The sequence below is a fragment of the Oryza brachyantha genome, chromosome 1, assembly GCF_000231095.2.
Source record: "Oryza brachyantha chromosome 1, ObraRS2, whole genome shotgun sequence".
Classification (NCBI taxonomy): Eukaryota; Viridiplantae; Streptophyta; class Magnoliopsida; order Poales; family Poaceae; genus Oryza; species Oryza brachyantha.
The window spans coordinates 172,042-199,112 of record NC_023163.2 but is presented as its reverse complement, the minus strand read 5'-3'; the positions used below and the strand labels follow the sequence as shown (position 1 = coordinate 199,112).

The window sequence follows — 27,071 nt, the reverse complement described above, 5'->3', positions numbered from 1 at the left end:
TCATTCATTCATGATAGTAGTGCCTTTCATTTTAATTTTTTTTATTGATGTTGTTGACTTGTGATCTAGATTTGCTGGGATTTGCTTTATCCATAAATATGTTTTAAGCCCTGACTTAAAATTTTACAAATCACTAAAGGTGTTTTAACGATGATTTATAATCTCTTATATTGTAAAAAGTTTTGAATATATAGACGACTGGTTATCTAAAACTTAATAATGGCATCAATTAGGGAAAAGGGAAAGGAGAAAGTAGTGTGTATCTTCCTTCTGCTAGTATTTCTATTCTACTGCTTAATTGTTTTCGAATAGATGGCAACAGAAGCGTAACCACATCGGAAGGACAGCTGCTAATTTAAGAGGGTTCACCTCTTTGCCAGCTCGATCACCTTCCTGTTTCAGTTCCATTTTGATTCTCCTTCTGATTTCGACTTAATTTTATTTTTCATTCTGTTGTTCCTCTCTTCTCAATTATTGCTGCTCCCGTTTTCATTTGGGCCGGCCTAATCGCATCGATCTGATGAAATCTATTTGACTGTGTAAATTGTTCAGGCCAGCCCATAATTTCTTCTGGCCGGCCCACTACGTAATTTTCTTCTCCCGCGTTGAAGCACGCGGGTTTGGCCCAATTTTTTTATTTATATATATTTATTTTAAAAAAACATTTTTTTTATTCTTAACATTTGCAAAAATATACCCCAAACTCGTTAAATATGACGTGTCGTTAAATATGAGGATGAGAAGGTCCTAAATACAAAATTTTCTACACAACTCAGATTGCTTTTATAATTTTTAAATGTCATACTGAGTTGAACTGCATATTAAAATTGTAGAGCTGAGATCTACTTATAGTTGGCAAAGTTTCATTAAAATTATTTAGAGGTCTACATATTTATTAGAAAATCTCAAATACATTTTTATAAAATCTTAAATCTATGTTATAAACAACTTCCGTTGGAGATAAGCTCTATATACAAATATAAGTTGAGGGTTGTATATAAAATCTAAATACAATTCTACATGTAATGGTGTCTATAAAAAAACAAAATTTCAGTGTTCTATACATTATACTTCATCTAACATTAGTTGTCTCTATGCAGAACTGCGCGGAACAATATCTAGTTCCAGCGAATTAGCGGACATTAGGCCCCGTTTAGTTGCTAAAAATTTTCACCAAAAAACATCACATCAAATCTTTGGACACCTAAATAGAGTATTAAATATAGATAAATAGAAAAACTAATCGCACAGTTATGTGAGAAATCGTTAGACGAATCTTTTGAGCCTAATTAGTACATGATTAGCCATAAGTGCTACCGTAACCCGGATGCGCTAATGACGAATTAATTAGGCTCAAAAGATTCTTCTCGCGGTTTCCATGCCAGCTGTGAAATTTATTTTTTTATTCTTGTTCGAAAACCCCTTCCGACATTTGGTCAGACGTCTGACGTGACACGTAAAAATTTTTATTTCACTCACTAAACAACCCTTAGTATACTAGTACCAGTATATAATACACATATAAAACGTCATCAACAGTTGTGTCCTTACGTTTCTTGGATCAATTGATGAAATATTAATTTATTGTGCTACTATATTAGTTTCACCATGTATTGCTCAAGTCAGTCTCAATGTATGTTTTATGAAGGTATCATGCGCATTAAAATTGCTGACTTGGTAAAATCATTAAATGAATGAGTTTTATGAAGGTATCATGTTTCTTGGATCAATTGATGAAATATTAATTTATTGTGCTACTATATTAGTTTCACCATGTATTGCTCAAGTCAGTCTCAATGTATGTTTCATGAAGGTATCATGCATATTAAAATTGCTGACTTGGTAAAATCATTAAATGAAGGAGTTTCATGAAGATATCATGCACGTTAAAATTGCTGACTTGGTAAACATTAAATGAAGGAGTTTCATCTCTATAAAACTAATCTGACTCGGTTAACTAATTTATAAACATGTCATGAAACTATGAGACTGGCCTAATGTACGTCTACTTGTTGATTTAATTATAGAGATTGATTATTAATTCCATTCATGGGGGCGCCTGCCTCCTCTGCTGCAGCAGCATGTACTCCTGGCCAGCACGTACAGCTAGCTAGGATAGGAGTAGCCTGTACACATTCAACCATGCATACTTAATTACTTTACTTTGTCAACAAAATACTAACTTAATTTATGTGTGTATTATACATATACATATAGTAATTATTGCCTGATTGTTTTTTTCATTCATACATATAAATGATTTGCCATTTGATCGATGAGGGTTTTGCCGTACACCAGCTTGCTTGTTAGTAAACCATGTATTACCTCGTTAATTAATCGATTATAGATAGATACTACTATATAAAATGCTAATGCGTGAGGCAATAGCAATCAATCGGCGACGTGCCAACACAAGTACGTAATTACGTTTTTTGCTTACCTTAATTCGTTCTCCATTAATATACTATGAATCGGCCAATAGGAAGCAGTGACTTGAATTGATTACTTAACCTGCCTGCAACTGGCCTTCTGGTCAAACATTTGGTTGAGAATATTCTCCAAAGAGTATCAATCAGACGGCCCAAATAATAACAAGCTAGAGCTAGCTAGCTAGGTAGCTTTGACAAGCAAATGGTTTGGTAACTGTACATGCATCGTTAACGTATAAACTCAGTCATTCTCCATATATATCGATCATTGTTACGTGTGAGAATTCTCTGTATGATGCCACATATACATATATAAATAACCAACCCTTAAATCAACTAGTCGATCATATGTTTATCTTTCTGTATATCTGCCTGTCACGCCCAACCTAATTATAAGTTAACCATGCAAGCTCGATCGGTGAGGGCACAGCTAGCAGATCGAAAATATATGTACATATATATATAGTTAATTAAGCTAGGACAAATACTTAGAAGCTCCTGCTGTCGTGGAGATAGATCCATCAATCAATTCGGTGATCGATCGGTTTTTGTTATAGAAAACCAGAGTTCAGAAATTCACAACATCCCCGTCGATATATAATTCCATATACATTCCGCATGCACTTTATACAATTTATAATATATCATAAACTCATCCACATATGCTACATCTAATTTAATTGAGCATCTTTGCCATTGCATGGAACGCTGGATATATTCTGAGATCAGACGATCCGAATTGTAGCAGTAGAGAGCCAACCATCCAATTTTCGTCGAATTGAAGAAAGCAAACCTAATCCGGATTCTGAATTGCAATGATCCAAGCTAACATGGATATGCGGATCGATATGATAGACAAATTTGTGTTTCCCAGAGACAGTTGTTGTGGTTAAACAAGAAAGAACAGGAAGTATATATATTGAATTTACAGCCTATATATATATATATATATATAGTCATTGGAGATTAACATCAACTACAATTAATCAGATGGAGTACCTATACAAATGACTGGCTACGTTGTGCATGTGTCTAGCTTATTGTAAATTCTAAATACAACTAATTAATACAACAGTGCATGATTAGCTGTTACAACAACATAATACTAGCTAGCTATGCATATGCATATGCATATGCATATGCATATATGTATATACGTATATATAGTCCTGATCGACCACCTATTATCTAGCTAGCTATCAGTTTGTCATGAACATCTACAAATCAATTCATCAATCCAGAGCCTCCAATATTAATACAATTAATTATGGACAATATATAGTTAATGAATGTGCTAACCTATAGTCGAGGGCCATATTGATCTGTCATCCTGAGACTGAGAAGGCATGAGCTGCTGATGGCCTGCAGGTGCGGGCTCAAATATGGATGACAAGTTGGCGGTCTGGTTATTGGGCGCCTGCAGCATCATCGTCATCTCAGCTGTACTGGAATAATCCTCCATTGTTTTCTGCTTCTTGTTCCTGCTGCCTTGTTCCACGGCCATCGATCCCAGCTGCAGAGATGCCGTCGTGTGATCCGATGCCGGGAGGTTATTGTCGGCGAACAGCTCCGACACGGCCGAGAAGTCGACGAGGTAGTCGGAGATGGATGGAGGCCTTGGCATCCGGAAGTTGTGTTGGTCGTCCTGGCGGTGGTGATCAGCCTCAGCCTGGGGCTGGCCCTGTTGGTCGTCGTCGTCCATGGACGGCGACATGTAGTGCAGCTGCTGGCTGGCCTTCTTGTAGATTCTGCACAGCACCCACTCGTCCAGCTGCGCGCGTGCATGTACAAACAATCAATACCATATATACCATAGGCATGATGCACAGAGTCTGAGCTATTAGCTAGAGTTATTATATACGTACGACTACGTACCCTCATGCTGCTGCTGGAGCTTGACGAGGCGGCCTGCAGCTGCTTGGAGGGCCTGTAGGTGTTGATCATGGCGTCGGCGAGGCGGTACTCGTGCATGACCCAGCTTGTCTTGGTGCCCTTGGGAGGGCGCCCACGGTAGAAGACGAGCGCCTTCTTGACGCCGAGCATCTGGCCGGCGTCGGAGATGGGCTTGTCGGTGCCGGTGGCCTTCCAGTAGCCGGAGCCGGCCGCACGGTTGGGACGGATGCCGTTGGGGTACTTGCGGTCGCGGGGGCTAAAGAAGTACCACTCGGCCTCGCCGAACACCGCCATGGCCGGCAGCTCCCACGGGTTGAACTTGTAGATGTCGACCTCGGCGATCACCGGGGCCGGGCAGGGGGCCGCGTCGGCGCGCTTGCGGAGGTAGTGGAGGAGGAGCTCCTCGTCTGTGGGGTGGAAGCGGAAGCCCGGCGGCAGGGCAGTGCACGGGCACGGCGGCGGAAGCTGCAGGTCGATGGTCATCATGTATGGAGGAGCTTCAGATCGGGGTCGGTCGAGATTGCTCGTCAACAAGATGGAAACTTTGAGAGTTGGGGATGGCGCCCACCTATGTGTGTGTATATATATATATATATATATATATATATATATATATATATATAAAGAGCCATTTGCCATCGGGTTTACCCTCACAGTAATATATAGTGCATCAATTTATTATGTATTCTCTCCCTCCCTAGGTTAATACATAAAGCACTACTTTGTCTGTCATGTTTGTTTATGTTTAATACAATTCACTTTACATACGTTTGTCTTATTCATAATTTTTTTTTTCTCAAATATGTAAATATAGAAGTTGTAGTTAAAGTTATTTAATAATAAAATAAATAATAATTACATAATTTTTTAAATAAGATAATGATCAAATATAAATTTAAAACTCGGCGGTGGTCAAAAGTAAAAAATGGGAAATAACTTGCTTAGGATATATATGGTCCAGTATAGTGACACAAATGTCAAAATTCAGCATAAGTACTGTGATAATTTTGTCCACTGGTGTTGGAACACCATTCAACTTTATATATGGTCCGTAAAATTCAATGGTCAGATATTGAAATTTACGTTTAAGTTAGAGCAGTTATCTTGTAATAGTACAGCATGTTGTAATATATGGCCGGCTTCGCCTTCCGCTCGCACGTCCGCTAGCCTCTTTCGTATCGTATATTCAAATGTTATTTTTTTGATCGTTTATCTTATTTAATTTTTTCACAAATATATAGAATTATAAGTTATTTTTAAGTTGATTTGGTAATAAGCCAAACTATAACAAAATAATTAATAATTTTATAAGATGAGTGGTTAAATGTAGGGAAAAAATTAAGTTGACCGCGTCAAAACTTGAGGTCAGCATATCAACATGCATGTACATGCAGCTACAGTACATACTAACACACTTATTAATTTGACTTTTAATTAGTTAGTCCCTGGAGCCTTAGTATACATCTGTTGTTGGTGCTTACTAGCTAAGGGATGAAATGGTTTATTACTTACTTTGGTGCTTACTAATGGGAACATGAAGATATGTCTTACTAATGAAGAATCGAATTAACCTGAACATCTCTCAGATACGTACCGGCGTGGTGTATGATATGGTAAACCGAACATGGATAGCTTTGCATTTTTCACGTAGCACTTTCACTCGACCGATCATATATACGATTCGACCTTCAAGGCTGCAAACTAAACGTGGCTAAATTAAGATGCATGGAATTAATGACACGCGATGTTGTTTTAATCCCCTTCTGGTTCAGTTAAACCAAGATAAATCCAATTATATTTTCCTGCTCCAACCTGGCCAGCAAACCCACTCTCTTCAAACCTCTCTTGTGTCTTGCATTCCATCAGTTTGATATAGATACAAGTCAGGCTTAAAGGTTTCTTTAACAAAAAAAAGTCACAGTAAAATAAATAATATTTTTATAGTTCTTTTTGAATAAGATGAGTGATAAAACATCATGTCCAAAAGTTAATATCACAAAAGAAGAAAAAGAACACACCTAAATTGAGCTACACCACTAGCGGTATATACAAAACCTGGGGGGCTGACCATTTCCAAATTATGCGGCTAAATTAGTCGTGGGGTGATTGTTTGGCTAAATTAGTCATGAAAAAGCCACTCAGCATATTTACAAACAAAAATAAGTTAGAAATAATACTTATATATATATATATATTATTAGTGATCTGAAAGCTAAGGCTGAATAAACTTTATCGAAAATCCCTCGAAATCACACTCTAAATTTAAGGATGAAAATTATATATTTTTTTCGGAAGCAAAAAAGATAAAGGTGCGTGGCTGTTCTGCAGAAAGATGAATTTAGCATAGCATGTGATTAGACTAAACTAGTTATATTCTGCACAAGTCAAATTTGCATCAGTTGCGGACTTTGGCAAGCAAGACTTGCTTTGCCTTGTTGTCAAAGATCCGTCTGTCACAAGGTAAGAGCAAAGACCTGATTTCTTTCTGACTTTTGAGATACCCCCATCCAGATTACCTTAATGCTACTAAAAATATATGCAAACAGCTTTGCCAGGGCGATAAAAAACGTCCATGCTTGAATTCTTTCTTTCCTTATTGTCGATATACAGTGGGATAGCATTCACATAACACGGCAGGCAACAAACAACTTCCGAGAAGATTCGTCTTCCGTAGTGTGTCAGGGTAAGAGAAGCAAACCATAGAGCTTTGGCTGGTGGCCATCAAGATTCAAACAGTACTCTCCACCCGCACCAGACATAAGAAACATCTACAACTCGAAAATATTTATTTTCTGTCGCAGCAAACCTCAAATATACACTAGTCCCCATTCTGGAGCAACTCCTTCCATATTCATCACAATACTTACTGGAGCTGATCCTCATTACGGATAGCACATATCCTGTGAGTATGCTCTTAAAAGAATTGTGCATATCACTTGTCATCCAGTTGTTTGTGTAGAAAGTCAAGAACTGAGAGGCGCTGTAAAAGTACAAAATACAAGTCAGTCGAGAGCACCACACACACAGGAAAAGGATAAGAGGCGGTGCACAAGGATAAGGAGTAGCTACCCGTTGCTCAAGACTGGCTTCTTCAGAATCTATCTTCAACTTCTCAAGGCATTTAATTGCTTCCTCAAAACCCTCAACTGCCATGCTCTCGTTCCCAAGATTTCTATCAGCATCCGCAACTTTGGCAAGAGAAGTTGCTAGATCAATGACCTATATCCAAAAGTAGACAGACCATGATATAGTGGCATCTAAAGAAAAACGCTCTCAAGAATTTATCTGTTACATGTTGCAGCTAAAGACAACCACATTCTGCAAAATGTTTTGTTATCTATCTGTTCGTTCTGTCTCCTGACATTAAAATTTAGAGAAGAAAGGGTTTGTTTGGCTTGCAACCAATGGTTTTGTAAAGTAGCTCATTTGGTTTGTTGCTATTTTTTAAAAATATGTGTGTGTGCTTTAGTTCATTTTGGTTACCAAAATTTAGGCAATGTCAGTTTTTTGGCTAAAAACCAAAGATAGCACCATCTTATTGGCATTGACCTTTTTTTTTTTTGGACATGCTTGAAGTGAGCATGAACCAAACAAGCCCAAAGTTACCAAAAATGCAGGCTAGCAGATCAGTTAGCCAGATCCTCACCATTCATAGTGAATTACCAGACCTAAGTCCTAGTATGGTCTGGCACTTGCTACCACATTAGTATTCAGAAATCAATTTACTTCAGAGAAAGGAATACAAAAATTATGTGTAGGAACCCCTTTTTATGTCCACTTTTTGCTGCCCCCTGTGTCTGAATTATGTGTGGTGTCCCCTATGTCTGAATTATGTGCAGTGTCCCCTATGTCTGAATTATGTGCAGTGTCCCCCATGTCTGAATTATGTGGAGTGTCCCCCATGTCTGAATTATGTGCAGTGTCCCCTATGTCTGAATTATGTGCAGCGTCCCCTATGTCTGAATAATGTGCAGTGTCCATGAGAACCAGAACAATGAAGTGTGGGAGAATATGGCGATTGCTAATGTGTAATTGGAGTGCGCCATTGAAATGGTATCCAATAAACACATTTAAACACCGACATTTCTAATCATGTCAACAGGAGTAAATTTTACACATTGAACACTAACATTTCTGTCCTCCTACTTTGTATTTTGTTTTTGTTTTTGTGTTTTTGTGTAATATTTTTGTTTTTTCTTCCCCTTCATGAAATGAAATGCAGCTCTCCTGTGTTTTCAAGAAAAAAAACTCTAACATTTCTAATCATGTCAATAAGAGTAAATGTAAGATAAGGACGGACTTTTGATCAATATCTGCTGATATCATTTTCATGGGACATATCTACTGATGTAAAGCTACGGAAGAGCTGGCACGATTTTAGTACTCCCTTCATTTCAAAATACAGGGCATATTTTGTTTCGTTAGAAAAATAGTTTGACCAAATATTACTCAATTAGAATATAATTTCTATAAGACTATAACACAAAATTGATATTATTAGATTCATATATGAAAGTATTTTCTTATGATTATACTTGTGTCATACAAGTGAGATATTAATAGAGTAATCTTTGATCAAACTCTTATCCTAACAAAACAAAAGACGCCCTATATTTTGAAATATGTAAAGAAGTCCAGCAACAGAAATAATGAAAGGAGCAGGGAGAAAATGGAATGACGAATAAGATTCCTTCTGTTTCTAAGATAATAACATCAGCCCTTTTTATATTTATAGCTAATCTTAATCAGTAATGCAGTAGTTACCTGGGAAGCCACCGCTGAGTGTTCTTTTACTGCACTTCTGCGAACATCCAATGAACGTGCATAATAGCTTCTTGCTGACTGGAGGTCTCCATCGTAGTAGCGAAGATCTCCAATTTTATTTAGTGAAACTGACAGAGTATGAACCAACTGTAGATGAATGCAAAAGTTAAATCAATATGAGAACTTACCACCATGCTGTTATAATCATTTTAAAAACAAAATACAACCTCCAAATCCTTTTTGGGCAATTTCGAGAGGAATTCAGAACTTTCTTCATAGTAAGTGATTGCTGAAGGAGCATCTCCCAAGGTCCGACTGCAGCATGGAATGAAGTCATTTATGCACAAACTAAGAAAATTAAGATAAAGACCGCCATGATTATGTGTCACAGGCATAATGAAAAATAATACATGAGCACAATGAAATTATAGATAAAGTTCAGAAAGCATATCATAACAGTGGGATAAAAACAAAATCCTCCCTAGTGACATTGAAACGCAATGAGTTCAGCAACAAGTTGTGACAGACCCTGAGATTTTATATGAGCAGGTACAACACATCCTGTCCTGACTAGAACCAGGATCTTGCTAACTGGTAGCTGGCTATTAAACAAGCTCCCGCTTGCTATTGGCACCAGAAAGCTGGCTGGTGTAGGGAATGGACAAAGATTCCCACTTTTCCCAGATGCGAATATACCATTCAGAGCAATTGCAGCCAGTCATAATTGGCATCAGCATAAGCCTACAACCTGCTAGACAGGCTCTGTGCATCAGCTAGGCTGCACAAAGTAGCAAACTCCCGTACCATTCCAATGTAGACAAATAGGTCGATACTTTAATGAAGAACAAATGTTATTGCAACGAGATTCTCCTTTCTCTTGTTTTGAAGGGATGTTTTATGTGTAGTCAAAACACAGAGTATTAGAACATATGAAAGAAAACTTGGTTCTGAATGATCAGAAATATGAATGGGCCTAGACTACGATGGGACCTTGTGCCAACAGATACAAAGAAATGAGCATCTATCTTCTTTTGTGGAAAGCTACAAACACTTCAAAGATAAGAACTGTTCTCGTAATTAGAAAAAGTTATAAAAAAAAACATGCAAGAATTTAGTTCAATACGCAGTAAACGTATCGATAGAAACTTCACTTATCCTCCAGTCCCCAAGAGAAAATCACCGTACCAGCAATCCCCAAGCATTCCTAACACAGCTCCAAGCTGAGAAGACAGTTCCTGGTTGTCTTCTTTAGATTTCAATTCCTCCCTGATGTCTTCTGCGCACATACTGAGCCTAGACCTTGCACTTTCAATGTTCTGTGCGCGAAAAGCCTGAAAATGTAAAAGTCAGAGGCATTGGTAAAATATCAAGAACATTAAGAAATTAACACAGACCAAAGGATGATGTATTAAAACACATTTCAAATGTAAAATAGCTCGGTGTAAGAAGCTTATGGTGTGATTTGAGTACTGACCCTCATAGCTTGCTGGACTAGAAAAGCTCCTCTCTCCATGGAGACATCCTCATAAATGACCTTGCCCCCCTTGTTACCTGTGACTTCCTCATCACCTGGAGCATGTGATCGCTTGATACGTGCATGGCCATCAATGAAGTGGTCGACAAGGGCTTGAAGTTCATCATCGGGCTCAATTCCTTCTATGTCAGCACCACACAACGGGCAGTCCTTAAAGCGCAATATGCATGTCCTGACAAGGCAAATCCAGTTAGAACCTACTGAAGGAAGGAATTACAAGGTGTTTCCAGTGCCAAAGATGTGTGTTTACAAGCGGTGCCATGCCCAGCAGCAGCCAAATCCTCCGCTACTGAGTTTGAACGATAGCAAAACAAGTGTTGCAGCATTGAGGTCGCGTTCGGCACCACCAGTTACCGCCTCATTTTCCGCGTGCACGCTTCCCGAACTGCTAAACGGTGTATTTTTTACAAAAATTTTCTATAGGAAAGTTGTATTAAAAAATCATATTAATCTATTTTATATTATTCTAATAAATAATAATTAATTATACTAATCTATTACTACGTTTTCGGCGCTGGATAACTAACCCCTCTCCCTGCGTACTGCCGAACGTGGGCTGAGTAGTGAGAAAAGTAACAGCAGAAATAAAAAGTGAGGTGAAGAAAAGCAATGGAAAACACACTTGCAGAACTTGTGGGAGCACGGGGTACATTTGCTAGTTTGATATAGAAGCGCGTGGCAGACCATGCAGCTGAGCGGGCCAAGCTTGAAGGTGTTGGAGTCGTAGCCGAAGGGGCACTTTGGTGGCACCATAGATGGATTTTGTTGGGCATCGTCCTCCTTGTGGTGGTGAGAGTTGGCAGGACATGAGGCAGTGGTGCTGTTGTTTTTATCGGATTTTACAGGGCATTTGGCGCCAGCGGAGGCGAGTTTAGCGAAGGGGCATAGAGAGCTCATAATCGGTCGGTCCTGGAAGAAAGATTAGTGTCGAGTTTATCGAATAGTTGGTATGAGTAATCAACCAAAGTAATCAAAATTCGTGGGAATAGGAAAAATGGAATGCGATTGATTCATAGAGCTAGAGGTAGAGGTAGGGCTAGGGCTAGAGGATTGGGAGGGGAATCGAGATGCTTACGTTAGGTGAGGGGAGATTGGTTGGTTGATTCTTCTTCTTCTTCGTCGTCGATCTGCTTCCGCTTTAGGGGAGGGGAGGGGAGGGGAGAGATTGGATTTGCGGTGCGGTGCGCCTACCACAACCACAGCCCACACCACAGGACGGGACGGGAGGAGGTGGAAGACGCAACAACGCAACGCAAACGACAAGCAAGCCGGGACGGGAGGAGGAGGAAGACGCCTTCCTTGTTGGGCCGATCGATAGAGCCCAGCCCATCCCATATGGCTAGGCTCACCCACCCACTGCTTTTATGACTGGACTGGACTGACTGCTTTTATGACTGACGGCCGGCCGGCTCTTCTTCCTCCCTCCTTCCTCTACAACCAGTACAGTACAGTGGCCAGCCATGGCGTCTGAATCGCATCGGTGAAGAAGCGAGGCCGAGGCCATGGCTCTCCGTCTCTCTTTCATCATCATCCTGCTCACCGCCCTCGCTCGGACCACCTGTATGTATTTATTTCACTTCTTTCTCCCCCGACTCCTCCATCTCTATATGCGGCGAATCTTAGGCCCCAGTAGACAGCTTTCGAATTGAGCTGCGCCTCACCTGCGGCCGATGTCCGCCCGCTAGAGGTGCCGCCCGCCACCCGCCTCGCCGCAGCCGCACGGCCCCGCCGCCGTCCGCGCCGATGGAGGCTGGGGGAGAGGATCCCGTCGACCGTATATAGAGATTGGGGATGGGCCAATAAATATCAGGGAGTTCCTCTTTCTTTCTTTTTCATTTTAGCCCTTCGACTTTGTAAATACTATGAAAAACTCCTCCCTTCAATTGATTCCTTTCGTAATATTTTCGGTGAAGAGTTGCTTTGTTTTCGCATAAAGTCCCTTTGAATTGTAGGGTTGGAAAAACATACTTACAGGAAAAAATATATGATTTTAATAGGAATCAGAGTGTAAAACATACATAGAATTTAGATACGATTTTAATTGTAAAACAAAGGATTGAAAAATACAAGAACATCATTTGATTGAAGCATAGGAAAAATGTAGGAATTTATGGAGAAAAAAATTTCTACGATCTTTGATCTCATCGTAAAATTCGTAGAGAACTTTTATAGAACAAGACATTACATATGAATTTTATAGGATTTTATCTTTGTTTCAAAGGATTATATAGGAATATTTACTATAGGATTGGAATCCTACAAAATCCATGTGTTCTTCATTGGAATAAGGGGGTCTAAATTTTACAAAACTATATATACTTTGTCTATTGTCTATTATGTGGGAAGACTATAGATTTAAGCATTTATCTCACCTAACTACAGATATACTATACCCGTTATCCCAAAACAATATGTTTAATCTTGCTCTTTATATCCACCGATATCTAACATGCAGGACCAACCTAAAGTCCCAGGAACTTGTTCACCATCACATTGAAACCTATGGTCTCATGATATTCCATTACATATGTTTTCAAATGCAAAAATCCACTACTTAATTATTGATTGACATCATCCACTAAAGTGCATGTTGAAGGTTCATGAGACTACATGTTGGTCTGGCATGTTAACTAACGGTGATTGCTAAAACCTGTCATTTTGTATAATAAGTCTGCTAAATGTGCAATTTTCTAATTTTATAAGACATGTCATTAAATATATAGTTTTGTAATAGAACATAAAAAGTACATGTAGTTTTGTTAAATTTACCGTAAATAAAGATACCCTCCTGGCCCAACCCTAGACACTCTAAGATCTTTTGTCAAACCTGTTCTGCTCCCATTTCTAGTCAAGAGATAGATAAATAGCCACATCCCATTGCATTGATCAGGGGCCCTCGTAGTAACTTACGGGGTCGAAGATCAAGAAGTGGCTTATTTATACCAAGCATTCCTCTTATGGCTAGATCCAATCTCCTGGTCCTTGCGGAAAGGAAAAGAATTTCACGTTCTTCCTTTCAGGAAGGGAGAATTAGGGAATTCCTATTGATTGCTGCTTTATCCAGACCGTCATGAAAAACATGAAAAAAAGGCTCGAACGATACAATCCCTCCCGTCACCCCAGAATGAAAGGGGTGATCTCGTAGTTCTTGGTCTATGAAGATGCGTTGTTAGGTGCTCCATTTTTCCATTGAGGATGAACCTCAACCTGTGCTCGAGAGATAGCGCTGCATACACTGATAGGGTTAATTAAGGTAGCCTATTTGCACACAGCAAAGCCGTTGCTTGCTTTCTAGTGTATGCTAAATTATACCCATGGGATTCATTCCTTCTCTACAATAGCTAGCATAGATCCCTCCCTGCTCATATGTGCATCACCTTCCTGCACACCATCCTTCCCTTTTTAGTATTTGGGGGAAGAGACCAATTCCTCCTCTCTTACTTCAATCTGCATCTTCAACAAACAAAGATTTCATTTTTCCATGCCTGCCACTTCCCACTAACACCCGTTCTTTCTTCTCACCACGACTATCTACTATTGCGCTATGTGCCTTCTTCTCGTCTTCTTCTTAAGCTGCTGTTGTCCTTAGGGCTTTCCACTCTAATCGTATTGAGTGATTGACTGACTGATACTCTCATTTCTCTGCAGCCTCCTCATGCCCTGATGCTTGGCAACTCACTCCTGCTCATGACAAATGTTTCATTTACATACCAACACCCCTTTCTTGGGATAGATCTGAGGCTCTTTGCCGTAATAACTTCACCGCTCATTTGGCCGCGCTCTCATCACTTCAAGACCTCACTTTCGCAAGGTCTCTCTGCGGGGCCTCAGGATGCTGGGTTGGAGGCCACCGTGACAATGCTGCCTCTGCTGCTTTTGCTTGGACATGGTCTGATGATTCATCCTCTTGGAATGACACTGTCTTTCCTGTTGACACATTGCACGCCAACTGCAGCGGTACTGGCTGTGCCCTTGCTACTACCAATGATACATGCACTTTGCTTACCACTACCCATGCTACCCTTACCGCAAAAAGGTGCAGTGATCCACATGGACTCATTTGTATGATCAATCATGGTGAGTCTTCTTTTTGCAAATATTCAATTTAGTCTGTATAATCTATCATTGCTTTCTTACAAACTGTTATTTCTGTTCTGCTGACCAACTATACTTTATATCAGAAGACAGATGTTACCATGATCACTGCCACAAAGAGTATTTCATAGTACTCGTTGTTGTGAGTGGATTCATTCTCTTGACCACTCTAGCAGTAGTAGTTTGGCTTCTTGTCTATAGGCGAAGCAAGAGGAGGAGAAGGTCGCGTGAAGCTTCCGGTACTTCAGCAACTGCACTAGTTCTGCCGCTATGGAAAGTGTTCACAGGAGAAGAACTTAGATCAATCACAAAGAACTTTAGTGAGGGCAACCGGCTTCCTGGAAATGCAAAGACTGGTGGAACCTATAGTGGGATCTTGCCAGATGGATCCAGGGTAGCAATCAAGAGACTAAAGAGATCAAGCCTGCAAAGGAAAAAAGATTTCTACTCCGAGATTGGGAGAGTTGCAAAGCTGTATCATCCTAATTTAGTTGCAGTAAAAGGATGCTGTTATGATCATGGTGACCGCTTTATTGTTTATGAGTTTGTTGCAAATGGGCCGTTGGATGTGTGGCTACATCATGTCCCCAGAGGAGGCCGGTGCCTTGATTGGCCAATGAGGATGAGAATTGCAACAACTCTTGCACAAGGGATCGCGTAAGTCTCTGTGGAATTTGGATTACTTGCCTATTTCTCAGAAACACAATATTTCTTGTTGAGATGTTATAGCCCCCTATGATGTAGATCCATGCATATACCTATTTTCTGTTCGCACCTGTGAGCATGGATTTTTCCTTTTTCTGGTAACGCTTGCATGTACTGTCCCACTCTAATTTATATCTAGGCCTATTGAGGAACTAATTTGGATTACCATCTTAGGTTGGTAGGTTCTTTTAATTAAATTTTTGTGCTAAATTTGAATTTCTGTTGTTTCCCGCCATTCAGCGTTAATGGTTTATCATTATGTATCTTTTTGATTTATTATTAATTGAAAACAGTGGGCTGCGTAAATGTACATGATTCTAGGGCTTTTAAACTATATTGGTTGATGGTTTCTATAGTAATATATATATTTTTTTAAAGCAATAGCATTCAGTAGTGTCTGGGTTCCCCTGGAATTAAGATTAGGCCAAATGGGTATAGTAGTATATGTTACCGTGAGGCCTTGTGGGTTCTGTTTGGTTTGCTACTTTTAGTTGCTATATTTACTTACCATTACTTATTTTGATCCAGATTTTTGCACGACAAGGTGAAGCCCCAGGTTGTGCACCGTGATATCCGTGCAAGCAACGTGCTACTTGATGAGGAATTTGGCTCCCATCTGATGGGGGTTGGGATGTCCAAGTTTGTGCCATGGGAAGTAATGCACGAGAGGACTGTGAAGGCTGCAACCTACGGGTATCTTGCTCCTGAATTCATATACAGGAATGAACTGACAACAAAGAGCGATGTCTACAGCTTTGGTGTGCTCCTTCTAGAGATCATTAGTGGTCGTCGGCCTACTCAGTCTGTCGAATCCGTTGGATGGCAGACTATATTTGAGTGGGCAACACCTCTAGTCCAGTCACACCGGTATCTAGAGCTGTTAGACCCACTGATTCAGGACTTGCCGGATGTAGGCGTCATCCAGAAAGTTGTCGACCTTGTTTACGCATGCACCCAGCATGTTCCTTCGGTGCGACCAAGGATGTCTCATGTGGTCCATCAACTGCAGCAACTTGAGCTAAAGTCAGCAGCATCAGAACTGAGGAGCGGCACCAGCACCAGCGCTACGTCTCCAATGTTGCCATTGGAGGTTCGGACTCCTCGCTGAAATCTATTGTAGTTGCCGATGTCAGTCAGCTGGCAGCACACATCTATTCAAGTGTCTGCTTAACTAGTACTAGTACGTAGTAGTTGCAATTGCTTCCTTCCTTCCGAGGAAAAAGTGGTTGAGGGGAGAAGTAGTTGTAACAATGTGTTGTTTGTTCTTGTAATGGCCATTGCTCGTGTGTACTTCAGTTGACTTCTATTTAGATCTCAGTATATGTTTTGAGTTTAATGTGCACAATGTCTGTACTCTGATAGTGACCAATCTATGTATCTATATTTGATAGAAGGTGTGCTAATATGTGGTTAGAGCTACCTAAGGAGACCTGTCTCTGCACATGGGGCAGCAGCATATCTATCTACATTTGAGAGTTGAAATGGCAGCGAGCTAAGTAGCTGCAGTGGGCTTCCGCCTGAGCCTGTTGAAGGTGGGTCTCAGAGGTTGACTTGCGCTTGGTTCAAATGGTAGCAATGGCTTCTTGATCTGTGTTCCGGCTCCGAGGCTGGACACTGGTGGAGTTCTGTTGCTGCTGCCATTGCCATTGCCGGTGCTGGTGCTAGCCCGCTGCTTCTTTGCCCTGGGAGCTTCCAGCCTCTCCAGAATTCTGTTGGTCTTCTCATCCAGCGGCTTCACCGGAGACGGCAACTTGGAGCTCTTAGGCTTTGCAGCAGCAGCCACCCTAGAAGTGACGACGCTGGTGAAGTCATCGTCGATGACGATGAGCTGCTCCCACTCCTCGGTAATGCTGGGGGACGCCTTCTCCTTTGGTCCTCGGGATGACGCTGCCGGTGGCTCGCTGAACGAATGGAGATCTCCAGCCTCCTCCCTGCACGGGCTCAGCACCTTGTTTTCCTCGGGACCCCGGAACGTCGATACTTGTGGTTCACTGAACGTATAAAGATGATGAATGTCCTTCACGCCACAAGCAGGAGGAATCGATCTGCAGAATCATGCCCCGTGTTAGTTGATCGTGGTCTTGACAGCCAAACATGAAATATGCCAAGAAATCGAACTACAAACTATAAACGAAGCAATGGAAATTAACTTCTGCGTAAAAATCAGGAAGCGCTACCCAAATTTAAGGCTATCCTTAACCAGACAATTCAGTCTGGAGTGGAAACCTCTTTCATGTTGTAGAGGGTTGTAATCCTTCAGCACAATCTGAAATATTAATTTGTTAGCATATAAGTATATGCAAATACTAAAAGCATCGTGGAAGTTACAGATGAAACCAACATATACTGTGGAACTATGAAACAATTATATTCCCATTAACAGACCTTAGACAGTGAGGCTTCGATGAAATTCTTGACTTCCTTGGTACCAGTAAAGTTGCAAGGTTGGCTTACAACTGGGAGAGGCGATATCTCTTCAGATCCAGCAAGCCTCTACAGCATGAATGCATGATACGTTCTTACTGTTAGAACCATTCAAAACAAGACCACATACCCTCCTAATTACGGTAATGGATGTTGATGGACAAAATAAACAGCACAAAAAAAGCAGCGGTGTGTGCCTTGAATTATAATTGCAACAGAACAGGGGGACACTGCCTATACCCTCAGAAGCATCGGTCCCTTATCAGATGGTTGGAGAAGATAGTAACACTGCAGGGATCCTATCTTCATCGTTTCAGTATTGCATTCTGATGAGCACACGAGTCCCTGATCAAGCTTGAAAAGTGTCTCACATAGACCATAGAAAACTGCAAAGAATAGATACTGTTGAAGTTGAAATGTCACGATCATTTAAGAAGCCAAAGACATTACATGTGTACCGCTAGACCTACGTTGGGTGTTCTGGTCTGAGCATTCGTCAGGAGTAACTTCAACATCATTTGAGCTGGGAATTACAATATGAGGTGTCCCCATTATGAGTCCTGTTAACAGAGTTTGCCATTATATTTTGAACGGAGTAGATATAGAGCCCCTATAGACTAATTAATGTGTATTTCAATAGAAACAGCTGTGGTTACCTTCATTTAGTGAGGCTAAATTGGTGCGCTCAATCACGTCAAAAGAAATGGAAGATGAGGGTCGTCGCAAGTTTGAACTGCCTTCTGAGTCAGGAAGAAACAGTACTGTATGTTCCCCAATTTTCACAGCAGTATCAGTAACATCAGAAGCTGTAAGCTGTCGGTTAGTCATTGGGCACATCCACTTTGCCTTATCTGTGTTAACAAGGTCAATAGGACGACCATGGCACCTGCATATCTGTTCAATGTAGTCTCGATTAGCATGGGTAACATAACCCTTCAAGAAGCTACAGAGTTGCTTAAAGGAAGTATGGAGACATGATAGTTATTGTTCAAAGTAAATGAAAAGCTAAAAAAGGCCACGATGGAATCACCAAATCCATATGTCAAAATTCCTTTAGCAACTTGCAAGTACAGGATGAAGGTGAACTTCAGAAGAAACTAACCACTATAATCAGTTAGTTAATTAGTAATATGTGACATGTACAACTTGTCTCACCTGACATGATGGAAAACCATCAATGATCTGATTTGCTGATGCATATATGCTGCAAGATATTTGATTAACAGTGCTAATAATGGGAACTCGGAACAGAAAATCAGCTTGCAGTCTCTCCTCCTTGTCATCCTTTAGCTCTTCTAACCACCTCTTGACTAATCCATGCAAAACTTGAGTCTCTGCATTTCCAAAAGATTGTAGTTATAGGATGACGCTATTATATTTTGCAATGTGAACAAGAGGGTTGTTTTATTTACATATATACGGAGATTAAAAAAAAAGTGATAGATAAGTACTATCCTATCAGGTTTCCTCACCAGGACTGTATCTTCGTACCACACAGTTTTCAAGATCACAAATCCTGTCTATGAAACCATTGGAATTTTCAGAAACACCGTCATATATGAATATAGCCCCTGTTTCGAGCATTACAAACTCCACTGTAATACACTGTTCTGCTGCGTCCTGGTGACAGTGAAAAGAAATAGAGGATTAAGCGATTACTTGATGATCCCTTTGAAATCAAGTTGCAATTTGCAAAGTCACACGTCCATACCATGAGAGATCTTCGGAGAGCTTCTGTGTTTTGTGCAGACATACATAAAGCAATCACTTTCTTGGAGGTGTCATCAGTGGCCCAAGAATAGATAGCTCGGTTGCTAAAAAGATTTGTTAATGACACATCTGCAACAGGAGATAGGTTGAGTAAGACAGATTTATATTTGAAGAGCGTACACTGTCCAGTAGTATGTTGGCTAGTTAGTTTGATAATGTAGGAAATTATGAAACATTCAAGACGTAGATCATCCCAAGGTAAGGTAGCATGAATATATTGGGCATTATAGTACCTCCAGTAGTATATAGAGATCCATGTTTGTTAGGACGAAAGGCATCGAGAGGCAAACTGTTGACAGCATGGTGGAAGTCTCGAAGGTTAAATTTCTCTCCAGGCCTGTACACCACCTTGAGCTGAATGGGAAATGCACACAAGTGAGAGAAGGAATGCATCTGGTTTGGAGACAGCAGTGCTGTTATGTGGGGGATTTCATATAAACGGCGTGCTACAACCTGAGCCCCGTGGGTGATTTTCGGATTAGGAACAGTGCTTGCAATCTTAGCCAAATTAGTTAATTAGTTAATTCTTCCTTCCTTTCAGTATTTCGGTTAATGTAAGCCTATTTAGGGGCAAAGTTACAAGGAAATAAGCAAGCAGAAATATTCATCTACAATCTCTGTTTCTCCCCTTTCTCCTGGTTCACCTGCATGGCTACGGGGCGGTGAGGTGAGGTGAGCGCCCTCGCCCTCCCGTCGAGCATGGCAACACACTTAGGCATTTGGGACATCCCCGGGTCCTAACATCTCCTAACAAGTGCAAACAGAATTGTGCTATACAAATACAAGCATGCACTATATAACATTATATATGATGATGAGTCTGTGGTTGGTTAAGTTGTTCACGCAGACAATCTTAGTGTAATTCAGTGAGGAGCATCATCTTCCCAGATGTGAATGATGCATGAAAATAGTAATTCGAAATCAACCACAGCAGATTTTTGTCAGTGTAGACGGGTCGTTTTGTTACAAGTAAAACAGCATAATTTTGCATCGAAAACATTATTTTATATTAAGAAGAAAAAAACAGAGAGGAATCAAACATGAGCGTCTCAGACAGAAACAAGCAGCAATAGCATTCGTAGAAACAGAGGGAGAGAGAGCGAGAGAGACCTGAGGAGGGGAGGAGGCGGCGGCGGGGGGTTGGATGTAGGAGAGGGCGAGACGGTCGGGGAGGTGGTGGGGTGAGGAGGAGGAGGAGGATGCGGCGTAGAGGTTGGCGAGGTGGAGCAGGCACTGCATGCGAATGCGAACGCGAATGCGATTAATGGGCATGGGCATGAAATCGCCATTGGAATGGAAGGGAAGGGAAGGTCACGTACCTGAGCTTACCTGGTTGAGGAGGCGGAGGAGCGGCGGTGGGATGTTGCGGAGGTCCAGCAGGAAGCACAGCAGCGCCATCCCCTCCCTCCGCCAACTCACTCTCCTCTTGAACAATACTACTCCTATGAATCCTGTCTGCGCGGCGGCCGGCGAGACGAACCCTAGACCTCCCTCCCACCCACTTGCCGTGCTCTGGCTCTGGCGTCCCCGCAGACATGAAGAGCTGCAAGAAGATATGTGCAGTGCAGCATCTCAAGTTGAAGACTAAATTAGGGATGAGGTTTACCTCCATCACAGTTCTACTAGTACACATTTGTAATTTGGACAACATAAATTTGTTCCAAACGAACCCATTGTTGTGTTGCTGATAAATTGTACCCTTTGTGCAAACATCATTGTAATTGACGGTGACATTATGCAGCTGCTATGTATTGCTGTGGTTTTGTTTGTCCTCAATCAGCCTTGGTGTTCTGTCCTCTTGAAATAGAAGGCTAGGGTCTGCCCTTTTGAAAAAAAAAAACGTTGTGTTTTGGCACAAGAGCACTTAGAGTTTTTTCCTTCCAACACATTAGCACACTCTCTTTCAGCAAACAAAGGAGTGAGGACTGTTATTAATTGGAGTGTGGATGGCAATACCCATCCCATCCTATTATATGTGAAGATGAAGCTGTTTTTGCTTCCCTGTTTTGTTTATGGCTATTTGTGCGAAGCTGATTTTTGCCCTCATGGTTTTGTACATGATACATGATGCAAGTATAATCAACTCTGAATGCCAGGTTAAGAGACATTTCAGCTTTAGGATGGATCCTAGAGAGAAAAATAAGAATACTCCATCTGTTGTTTCGTTTTGTATTGGAAGTCTTTCTAGTCTTATATAAATTTATTTATTAATAAATACATATAATTTATATATGTTTAGATTTGTTAGTATTCACATTAATCTTGGTAAGGATAAACATTAAGGTGGGACAGAACCAATACAAAGACATGGCCGGCAGAATTCAAACCTGCCGATAACCACTCCGGCTGAGAAAATCAAAAACTGTCTTAAAATTCTCATTTTTATAATGACGTTATTATAGCACTTTTTTTGATTTTTTTCTAATAACGACGGTAGTTAGTGCTAAATAGGAACATTCTTATATGTGAGGAAATCAATAACACAGTCTTAAAACTTTCCTTTTTATAACGTTAGTTAGTGCTAAAATAGTATGGGAGGAAATCAATAACACAGTCTTAAAATTTTCATTCTCTTAATGCTAGACAGTGCTAAAATAGAAAAAAAAAACACTTATGTTGTTGAGAGTGGGATTTGAACCCACGCCCTTTCGAACCAGAACCTTAATCTGGCGCCTTAGACCAACTCGGCCATCTCAACTCTTCTGGCTATGCACTTGGTACATTCATTTATTTCCTAGGCACCATCAAATTATGAACTTTGCTACTACGTGACAAATAAAACTAGGACGACGGTAGCACATATTCATTGTTTTGACTTCACATATAAATCCAGATGATGTTTCTGTTCAGTGCATTCCCATCACACCTAATACCTGGTTTGGTTCTTTCCTGCCGATCAACCATCTCACTTAACTTCCACCGTGATAGCAACAGTATTACTCCCTTCAATTTTTTATTTAACACCACTGACTTTAAATATATTAGGGTGTTTCTTGCCCTTGAATTGGATGCTTCTATTTTCTTCTACTCCTTTTTACTGTCTTCTACTCTCTTCTTTGAGATGGATGGCTAAACTTGACTTTCAATGAATGCAAATGGTTTTAGGGTTTGGAAACTATGGGGCACAAGGTTTTGGAGCTTCAAGAAAATTCAAGAAACTGAAGTTGGATGAATTTAGCTTTGGCGGGTTTAGAAGTTTCCGGAGTACTCTAGAAACACTGGTGAGGGCTTATGGGTGAAATTTACCCAAATTTGAAGACTTTTTTGCCAAAATTGAAATTTTGAAAGAATTATAGCCCAGTTACAAAATTGCAACTAAAGGAGGAATTTGTGGGCTTTGGTTGCTTTTGTGACAAAGTTTATTACCCTTGGCTTCTGCAAAAGATCTTCGGAAAATATCCGGAATTTTTTTGAGAGAGAAAATATCCGGAATTTTGAGAGGGTCTAAACACCCTAACTGACCGGCCTGGCTCTAAAGGGTCTGTCGGCAGGTAAAATTTTAAAACTTTAATTATTATTTTAAGCAATCAAATAATAGTTAGAAATTATTTTGACGAACTAGGGTTAATCACAATCCTTTCATATATCTTCACGATCAAGCCCAGGTCTGATTTGTTCTCAAATAATTTTTTTTTCGGTTAATCAAAAATAGTTTCTCATCCGGTCGTCCGTTCCTCTAAAATGATATCAATTAGGACTCAGCTGCGCACGTTTCTGACTGTATAAATTTCGGGTAATGATATATTCATCGATAAATCAGAATGGTCAATTGCACCTAATAATTGCACCCAAGCATCCATCTATGCTGTTATCCTCATATCGCAAAAAATTCTCACGGACTCCCATGCATGGAATTTGTAGAAATCTACAACAATTAATTTCTTTTAAAATTATTAAATTAATAAAATGGAAAGTAACGGAAATGATATTACCATAAATTCTACTCATTTTAATCAGTAGTTTTCAATTCTTTTAAACTTTAAATAAAGTAGTAGATTGTTTTATCCTGATACATCCAAAACAAAAAATAACTTTCAGCATAATTTAACAACAAAGTATTCAAACAAATAACCAAATTTTGATATGAATAGTATTAGCCCATGCAACACATGGATTGGTGTTATTTATAGTTTTGCACATTTGCATGTAAAAATGAATGGTTAAACGTTTAAGTACTCCTCCAGACGGAACAAGACCATGTTTACTCTACGTACATGTCGTCGTTACTGCACGATAATATATAGCTAGTGTCAATGACTGCAGGTTTTCGATAGCATGTTTGTGCTAGGTAGAATCAACTTTTACAACGGCCTATCTGCCTCCAGTCCAGTCCATAGAGTAATCACAAACTTGTGCATTGTTTCGTAATTACTAATGCATTCGTTTCATGTTTGATTTTTTTATAACGTTTGACCATTCGTCTTATTTAAAAATTTATTACACATATAAAAAATGATAAGTCATATTTAAAAAGTCACATGACATTTCTATAATTTTTTAAATAAGATAAATAATCAAACATTACAACTAAAAAGTTAAACATCCTATGTTGTGAAACGAAAAGAGTACTGTTAAGCATTATCACAATATATATTGTAGGTTCGTCTGGCTGGCCTGGGATCGGTGACGGTGTGCGCAGCGCAGTCGATAGATAGGATGAACTCTGCGTGTGAGACTACCTTGCCTTTTGGAGCTTCTATTACATCATCGGTATTAGCCGCATGCATGATTTGGTGGGGAAATTGGAAATGTCCTGTGAATTACAACATTCATTTTACAATACAAAACTGAAAAATTTATCTAAATTTAAACAAACTATATACATGTATCTATAGATAAATTTAGATAAAATTAAAAGTCTTATAATATGAATCTTACGGAGGCTTTATTGGTGTGAAGTTTCGATATCTTTGCACTTTTTTTAAAAAAAAATTGAATTTGAATGCTAATTTCCACATAAGATTCATTGTCCGGGCTCGATGGCAAATGGCCGTTGATATTCAATGTAACTAGAAAATTTTGAAATATTTATTTATAAAAAATGTTAGCTATAATATTTTTCATGAATCTACCATTGCATAGATAGCCGACGTTCGTGTACCCTAGTCTTTTCGCTTATGTTTATACTTATAAGTTAATATTTAAATTTTTAATCTTAAATTTGAATTTAATTTTAGGTTTTTTTCACCGAGTTTTATTTTTCAGCATTTACTTTTAAATCACTAAAAATACGTATATAAAATTTGTATTCATAAATTAATTTTTATTTATAATATGCCGTTTGATTTTTTTCTAGGTATCACCCACGTAATGTGTTGGAACTGTTTGTAGTTATAATTGTTTGTTAGTTGTCATCTCGTTGGGACAATTCAATTTTCATCAATATTTTTGGGCTACATATTTTTTGTCAACTCGGAAAAGAGTTTTGATGGGTAAATACTGTTTCGAAATATTTCCCCTCGTATGGGTTCTATTTCAGCCCATTCGCCATAGAGCACAACTCAAATCCTTCCAATTTTAACTAAACATCCTCGTGTCCACGGCCCATGTCTCCTTATTTTAAATCAAACCATCTCGCGGATGCGGCCCACTGCTTATTTTGAATCAAACCTTCCCTCGCGCACATGTGGCCCACCATATAGCCAAACTAAATGATGCGAAAAAAGGAACATACTTTTTCAAGATAAAAAATACATGAAAACTTTAGACAAAACCTATGAATCATTATGTCAATATTTTCATACAAGATGAAAAAACAATTTTAAGAATGTACTTTACTAACAATACAATTGAAAATGTAAAAAATATCAAAACGGTATATTTTCCATCTCAAGCGTAACCAATTAAATTGTACTATACAAGTTATGATAAATATTTGTACGATATGTATCAACTAGCATAATGGCCCGCGCAGACTTCGTTATGAAATTTCTTATAATATCAAATATAGTTTCATATTATATTATAAAATATAAATATTAAAGTGGTAATATAGTTTTAAACTCGGACTTAACTTAGATCAAACTTTTACATTCACGTTTTTTTCTCCTTGTCCAATTTTTATTAAAAAATCTAATCCTTCCAAAAAATATAGACGTTCTTTTTTATCCAAAAATCATGTTTTTTTTCTCCTTTTTTGATCCAGATTATAAAAAATGCAATCCTTCCAAAAAAAGTCCACATTCTTTTCATCCAAAAATCATGTTCTTTATTATCCAAAAAATCACGTTTTTTCTCTAAAAAAACTCCTTGTCCAATCCAGATTCTAAAAAAAATCCACGTTCTTTTTTATATCTAAAAATCACGTTATTTTTTATCCAAAAATCAAGTTCTTTTTATTCTAAAAATCATGTTCTTTTTAATAAAAAAATCATGTTTTCCCCTTGTCCGATCCAGGTCAAAAAAATCCAATCCTTCCAAAAAAAAAATCCACGCTCTTTTTTTATCCAAAAAGTCACTTTTTTCTCTAAAAAACATTTTTATCTCCTTGTCCAATCCATATTAAAAAAATCCAATCCTTCCAAAAAAATCCACATTCAATTTTTATCTAAAAAATAATGTTCCTTTTCTACTAAAAAATCACGTATGTTTCCTCAATCTTTCCCAAAAAAAATCCACGTTCAATTTTATCCAAAAAAATCACGTTCTTTTTTTCTCTAAAAAACTCCTTCTTTTTTCTTTTTCTATGATTTATCTACCCCGTTATAATCTGGACCCACCATGATCTAACGGTGCATATTTTTTCTTTTTTCTCTGATTTATCTACACCGTTATAATCTGGACCCATCGTGATCTAACGGTTCATTTTTTTTTCTCCGATTTATCTACACTACACCGTTATAATCTAGACCCACCGTGATATAATGGTTCATATTTTTTTCTTTTTCTCCGATTAACGTGATAATTTCTAGCCCGTGAGAGTAAACGTGAAACCTTCTTTTCCTATTACTTTATATATATATAATAGATGTGTCTCATTTACTATTGCTTTGTTTAGCAGAAGTTGTGTTCTTTCCCTCTTTAATCTCATCATTTTCATATCCTTTGCATGCACCAAATTCATCCTTCTGCATTGCTAAGGTAGATTTTGAATATCATAGTATTCCCTTTACATTTTTTTTATATGACACAGTTGACTTTTAGGTCTACGTTTGACCATTTATCTTATTAAAAAAATTATATAATTATTAATTATTTTTTATAATATGATTTATTATTATAGAAACTTTAATTATGCATTATAATTTTACATATTTAGATATAAATTTTGAATAAAACGAATGGTCAAATGTGATTCTAAAAGTCAACGATGTCATACATAAAAATATGGAGGGAGTAGTTAATTTTATTATTTATATCATTAGATAACTATAAAAGTTATAAATGTTGTCATCCTTTATAAAGAACACAGGGTGGTGAAGTTTGTCTATGGAAATAGCAGCAATAGAAGAAGGAAG

The 27,071-nt window shown here is 39.0% G+C and overlaps 4 protein-coding genes and 1 non-coding gene across 6 annotated transcripts; 1 reads left to right on the top strand and 4 right to left on the bottom strand.

Annotated features, from left to right (window-relative positions):
- Positions 1 to 3,723: 3,723 nt before the first annotated feature.
- LOC102714245 (NAC domain-containing protein 2-like) lies at positions 3,724 to 4,805 on the bottom strand. The gene is made up of 2 exons (XM_006645364.1): positions 4,305 to 4,805; positions 3,724 to 4,200 (listed from the first exon to the last, which is right to left on the bottom strand). The coding sequence occupies exons 1-2, from the start codon at positions 4,803 to 4,805 to the stop codon at positions 3,724 to 3,726; spliced, it is 978 nt and encodes a 325-aa protein (XP_006645427.1).
- Positions 4,806 to 6,869: 2,064 nt separating this feature from the next.
- On the bottom strand, positions 6,870 to 11,787 carry LOC102704921 (protein NCA1). Its single transcript, XM_006643577.3, has 8 exons — positions 11,696 to 11,787; positions 11,243 to 11,529; positions 10,561 to 10,792; positions 10,272 to 10,417; positions 9,314 to 9,401; positions 9,087 to 9,233; positions 7,392 to 7,541; positions 6,870 to 7,302 (listed from the first exon to the last, which is right to left on the bottom strand). The coding sequence occupies exons 2-8, from the start codon at positions 11,515 to 11,517 to the stop codon at positions 7,255 to 7,257; spliced, it is 1,086 nt and encodes a 361-aa protein (XP_006643640.1). The 5' UTR covers positions 11,518 to 11,529; positions 11,696 to 11,787; the 3' UTR covers positions 6,870 to 7,254.
- A 225-nt stretch (positions 11,788 to 12,012) lies between these two features.
- On the top strand, positions 12,013 to 16,823 carry LOC102704457 (C-type lectin receptor-like tyrosine-protein kinase At1g52310). Of its 2 annotated transcripts, none has more exons than XM_006643576.3 (4): positions 12,013 to 12,180; positions 14,269 to 14,697; positions 14,805 to 15,372; positions 15,949 to 16,823. In XM_006643576.3, the coding sequence occupies exons 1-4, from the start codon at positions 12,123 to 12,125 to the stop codon at positions 16,526 to 16,528; spliced, it is 1,635 nt and encodes a 544-aa protein (XP_006643639.1). In that variant the 5' UTR covers positions 12,013 to 12,122; the 3' UTR covers positions 16,529 to 16,823. The 2 variants fall into 2 exon arrangements, with proteins under 2 accessions (XP_006643639.1, XP_006643638.1); XM_006643575.3 differs by having other exon boundaries at positions 14,802 to 15,372.
- A 61-nt stretch (positions 16,824 to 16,884) lies between these two features.
- On the bottom strand, positions 16,885 to 21,327 carry LOC102713968. The gene is made up of 12 exons (XM_006645363.3): positions 20,944 to 21,327; positions 20,725 to 20,847; positions 19,848 to 19,968; positions 19,556 to 19,683; positions 19,317 to 19,464; positions 19,000 to 19,178; positions 18,501 to 18,738; positions 18,315 to 18,404; positions 18,085 to 18,230; positions 17,806 to 17,913; positions 17,598 to 17,686; positions 16,885 to 17,465 (listed from the first exon to the last, which is right to left on the bottom strand). Exons 1-12 carry the CDS (start codon positions 21,010 to 21,012, stop codon positions 16,913 to 16,915), a joined length of 1,992 nt encoding a protein of 663 aa, XP_006645426.1. The 5' UTR covers positions 21,013 to 21,327; the 3' UTR covers positions 16,885 to 16,912.
- A 904-nt stretch (positions 21,328 to 22,231) lies between these two features.
- Positions 22,232 to 22,312, bottom strand: TRNAL-AAG. Its single transcript has one exon. It is a non-coding gene; the product is annotated as a tRNA-Leu (tRNA).
- Between the last annotated feature and the right edge of the window lie 4,759 nt (positions 22,313 to 27,071).

Excerpts from the sequence above, each read along its gene's own strand:
- LOC102714245 (XM_006645364.1), bottom strand. The coding sequence starts at position 4,805 with ATGACCATCGACCTGCAGCTTCCGCCGCCGTGCCCGTGCACTGCCCTG. Across the intron at positions 4,201-4,304 it reads GCTCCAGCAGCAGCATGAGG|CTGGACGAGTGGGTGCTGTG; the intron begins GTACGTAGTCGT and ends GCACGCGCGCAG.
- LOC102713968 (XM_006645363.3), bottom strand. The coding sequence starts at position 21,012 with ATGGCGCTGCTGTGCTTCCTGCTGGACCTCCGCAACATCCCACCGCCG. Across the intron at positions 18,405-18,500 it reads TTTAGCCTCACTAAATGAAG|GACTCATAATGGGGACACCT; the intron begins GTAACCACAGCT and ends CTCTGTTAACAG. Across the intron at positions 18,231-18,314 it reads CTCAGACCAGAACACCCAAC|TTTTCTATGGTCTATGTGAG; the intron begins GTAGGTCTAGCG and ends TATTCTTTGCAG.
- LOC102704457 (XM_006643575.3), top strand. The coding sequence starts at position 12,123 with ATGGCTCTCCGTCTCTCTTTCATCATCATCCTGCTCACCGCCCTCGCT. Across the intron at positions 12,181-14,268 it reads CGCCCTCGCTCGGACCACCT|CCTCCTCATGCCCTGATGCT; the intron begins GTATGTATTTAT and ends ATTTCTCTGCAG. Across the intron at positions 15,373-15,948 it reads ACTCTTGCACAAGGGATCGC|ATTTTTGCACGACAAGGTGA; the intron begins GTAAGTCTCTGT and ends ATTTTGATCCAG.
- LOC102704921 (XM_006643577.3), bottom strand. The coding sequence starts at position 11,517 with ATGAGCTCTCTATGCCCCTTCGCTAAACTCGCCTCCGCTGGCGCCAAA. Across the intron at positions 10,418-10,560 it reads TAGTCCAGCAAGCTATGAGG|GCTTTTCGCGCACAGAACAT; the intron begins GTCAGTACTCAA and ends TTACATTTTCAG. Across the intron at positions 7,542-9,086 it reads ACTCAGCGGTGGCTTCCCAG|GTCATTGATCTAGCAACTTC; the intron begins GTAACTACTGCA and ends TTTTGGATATAG.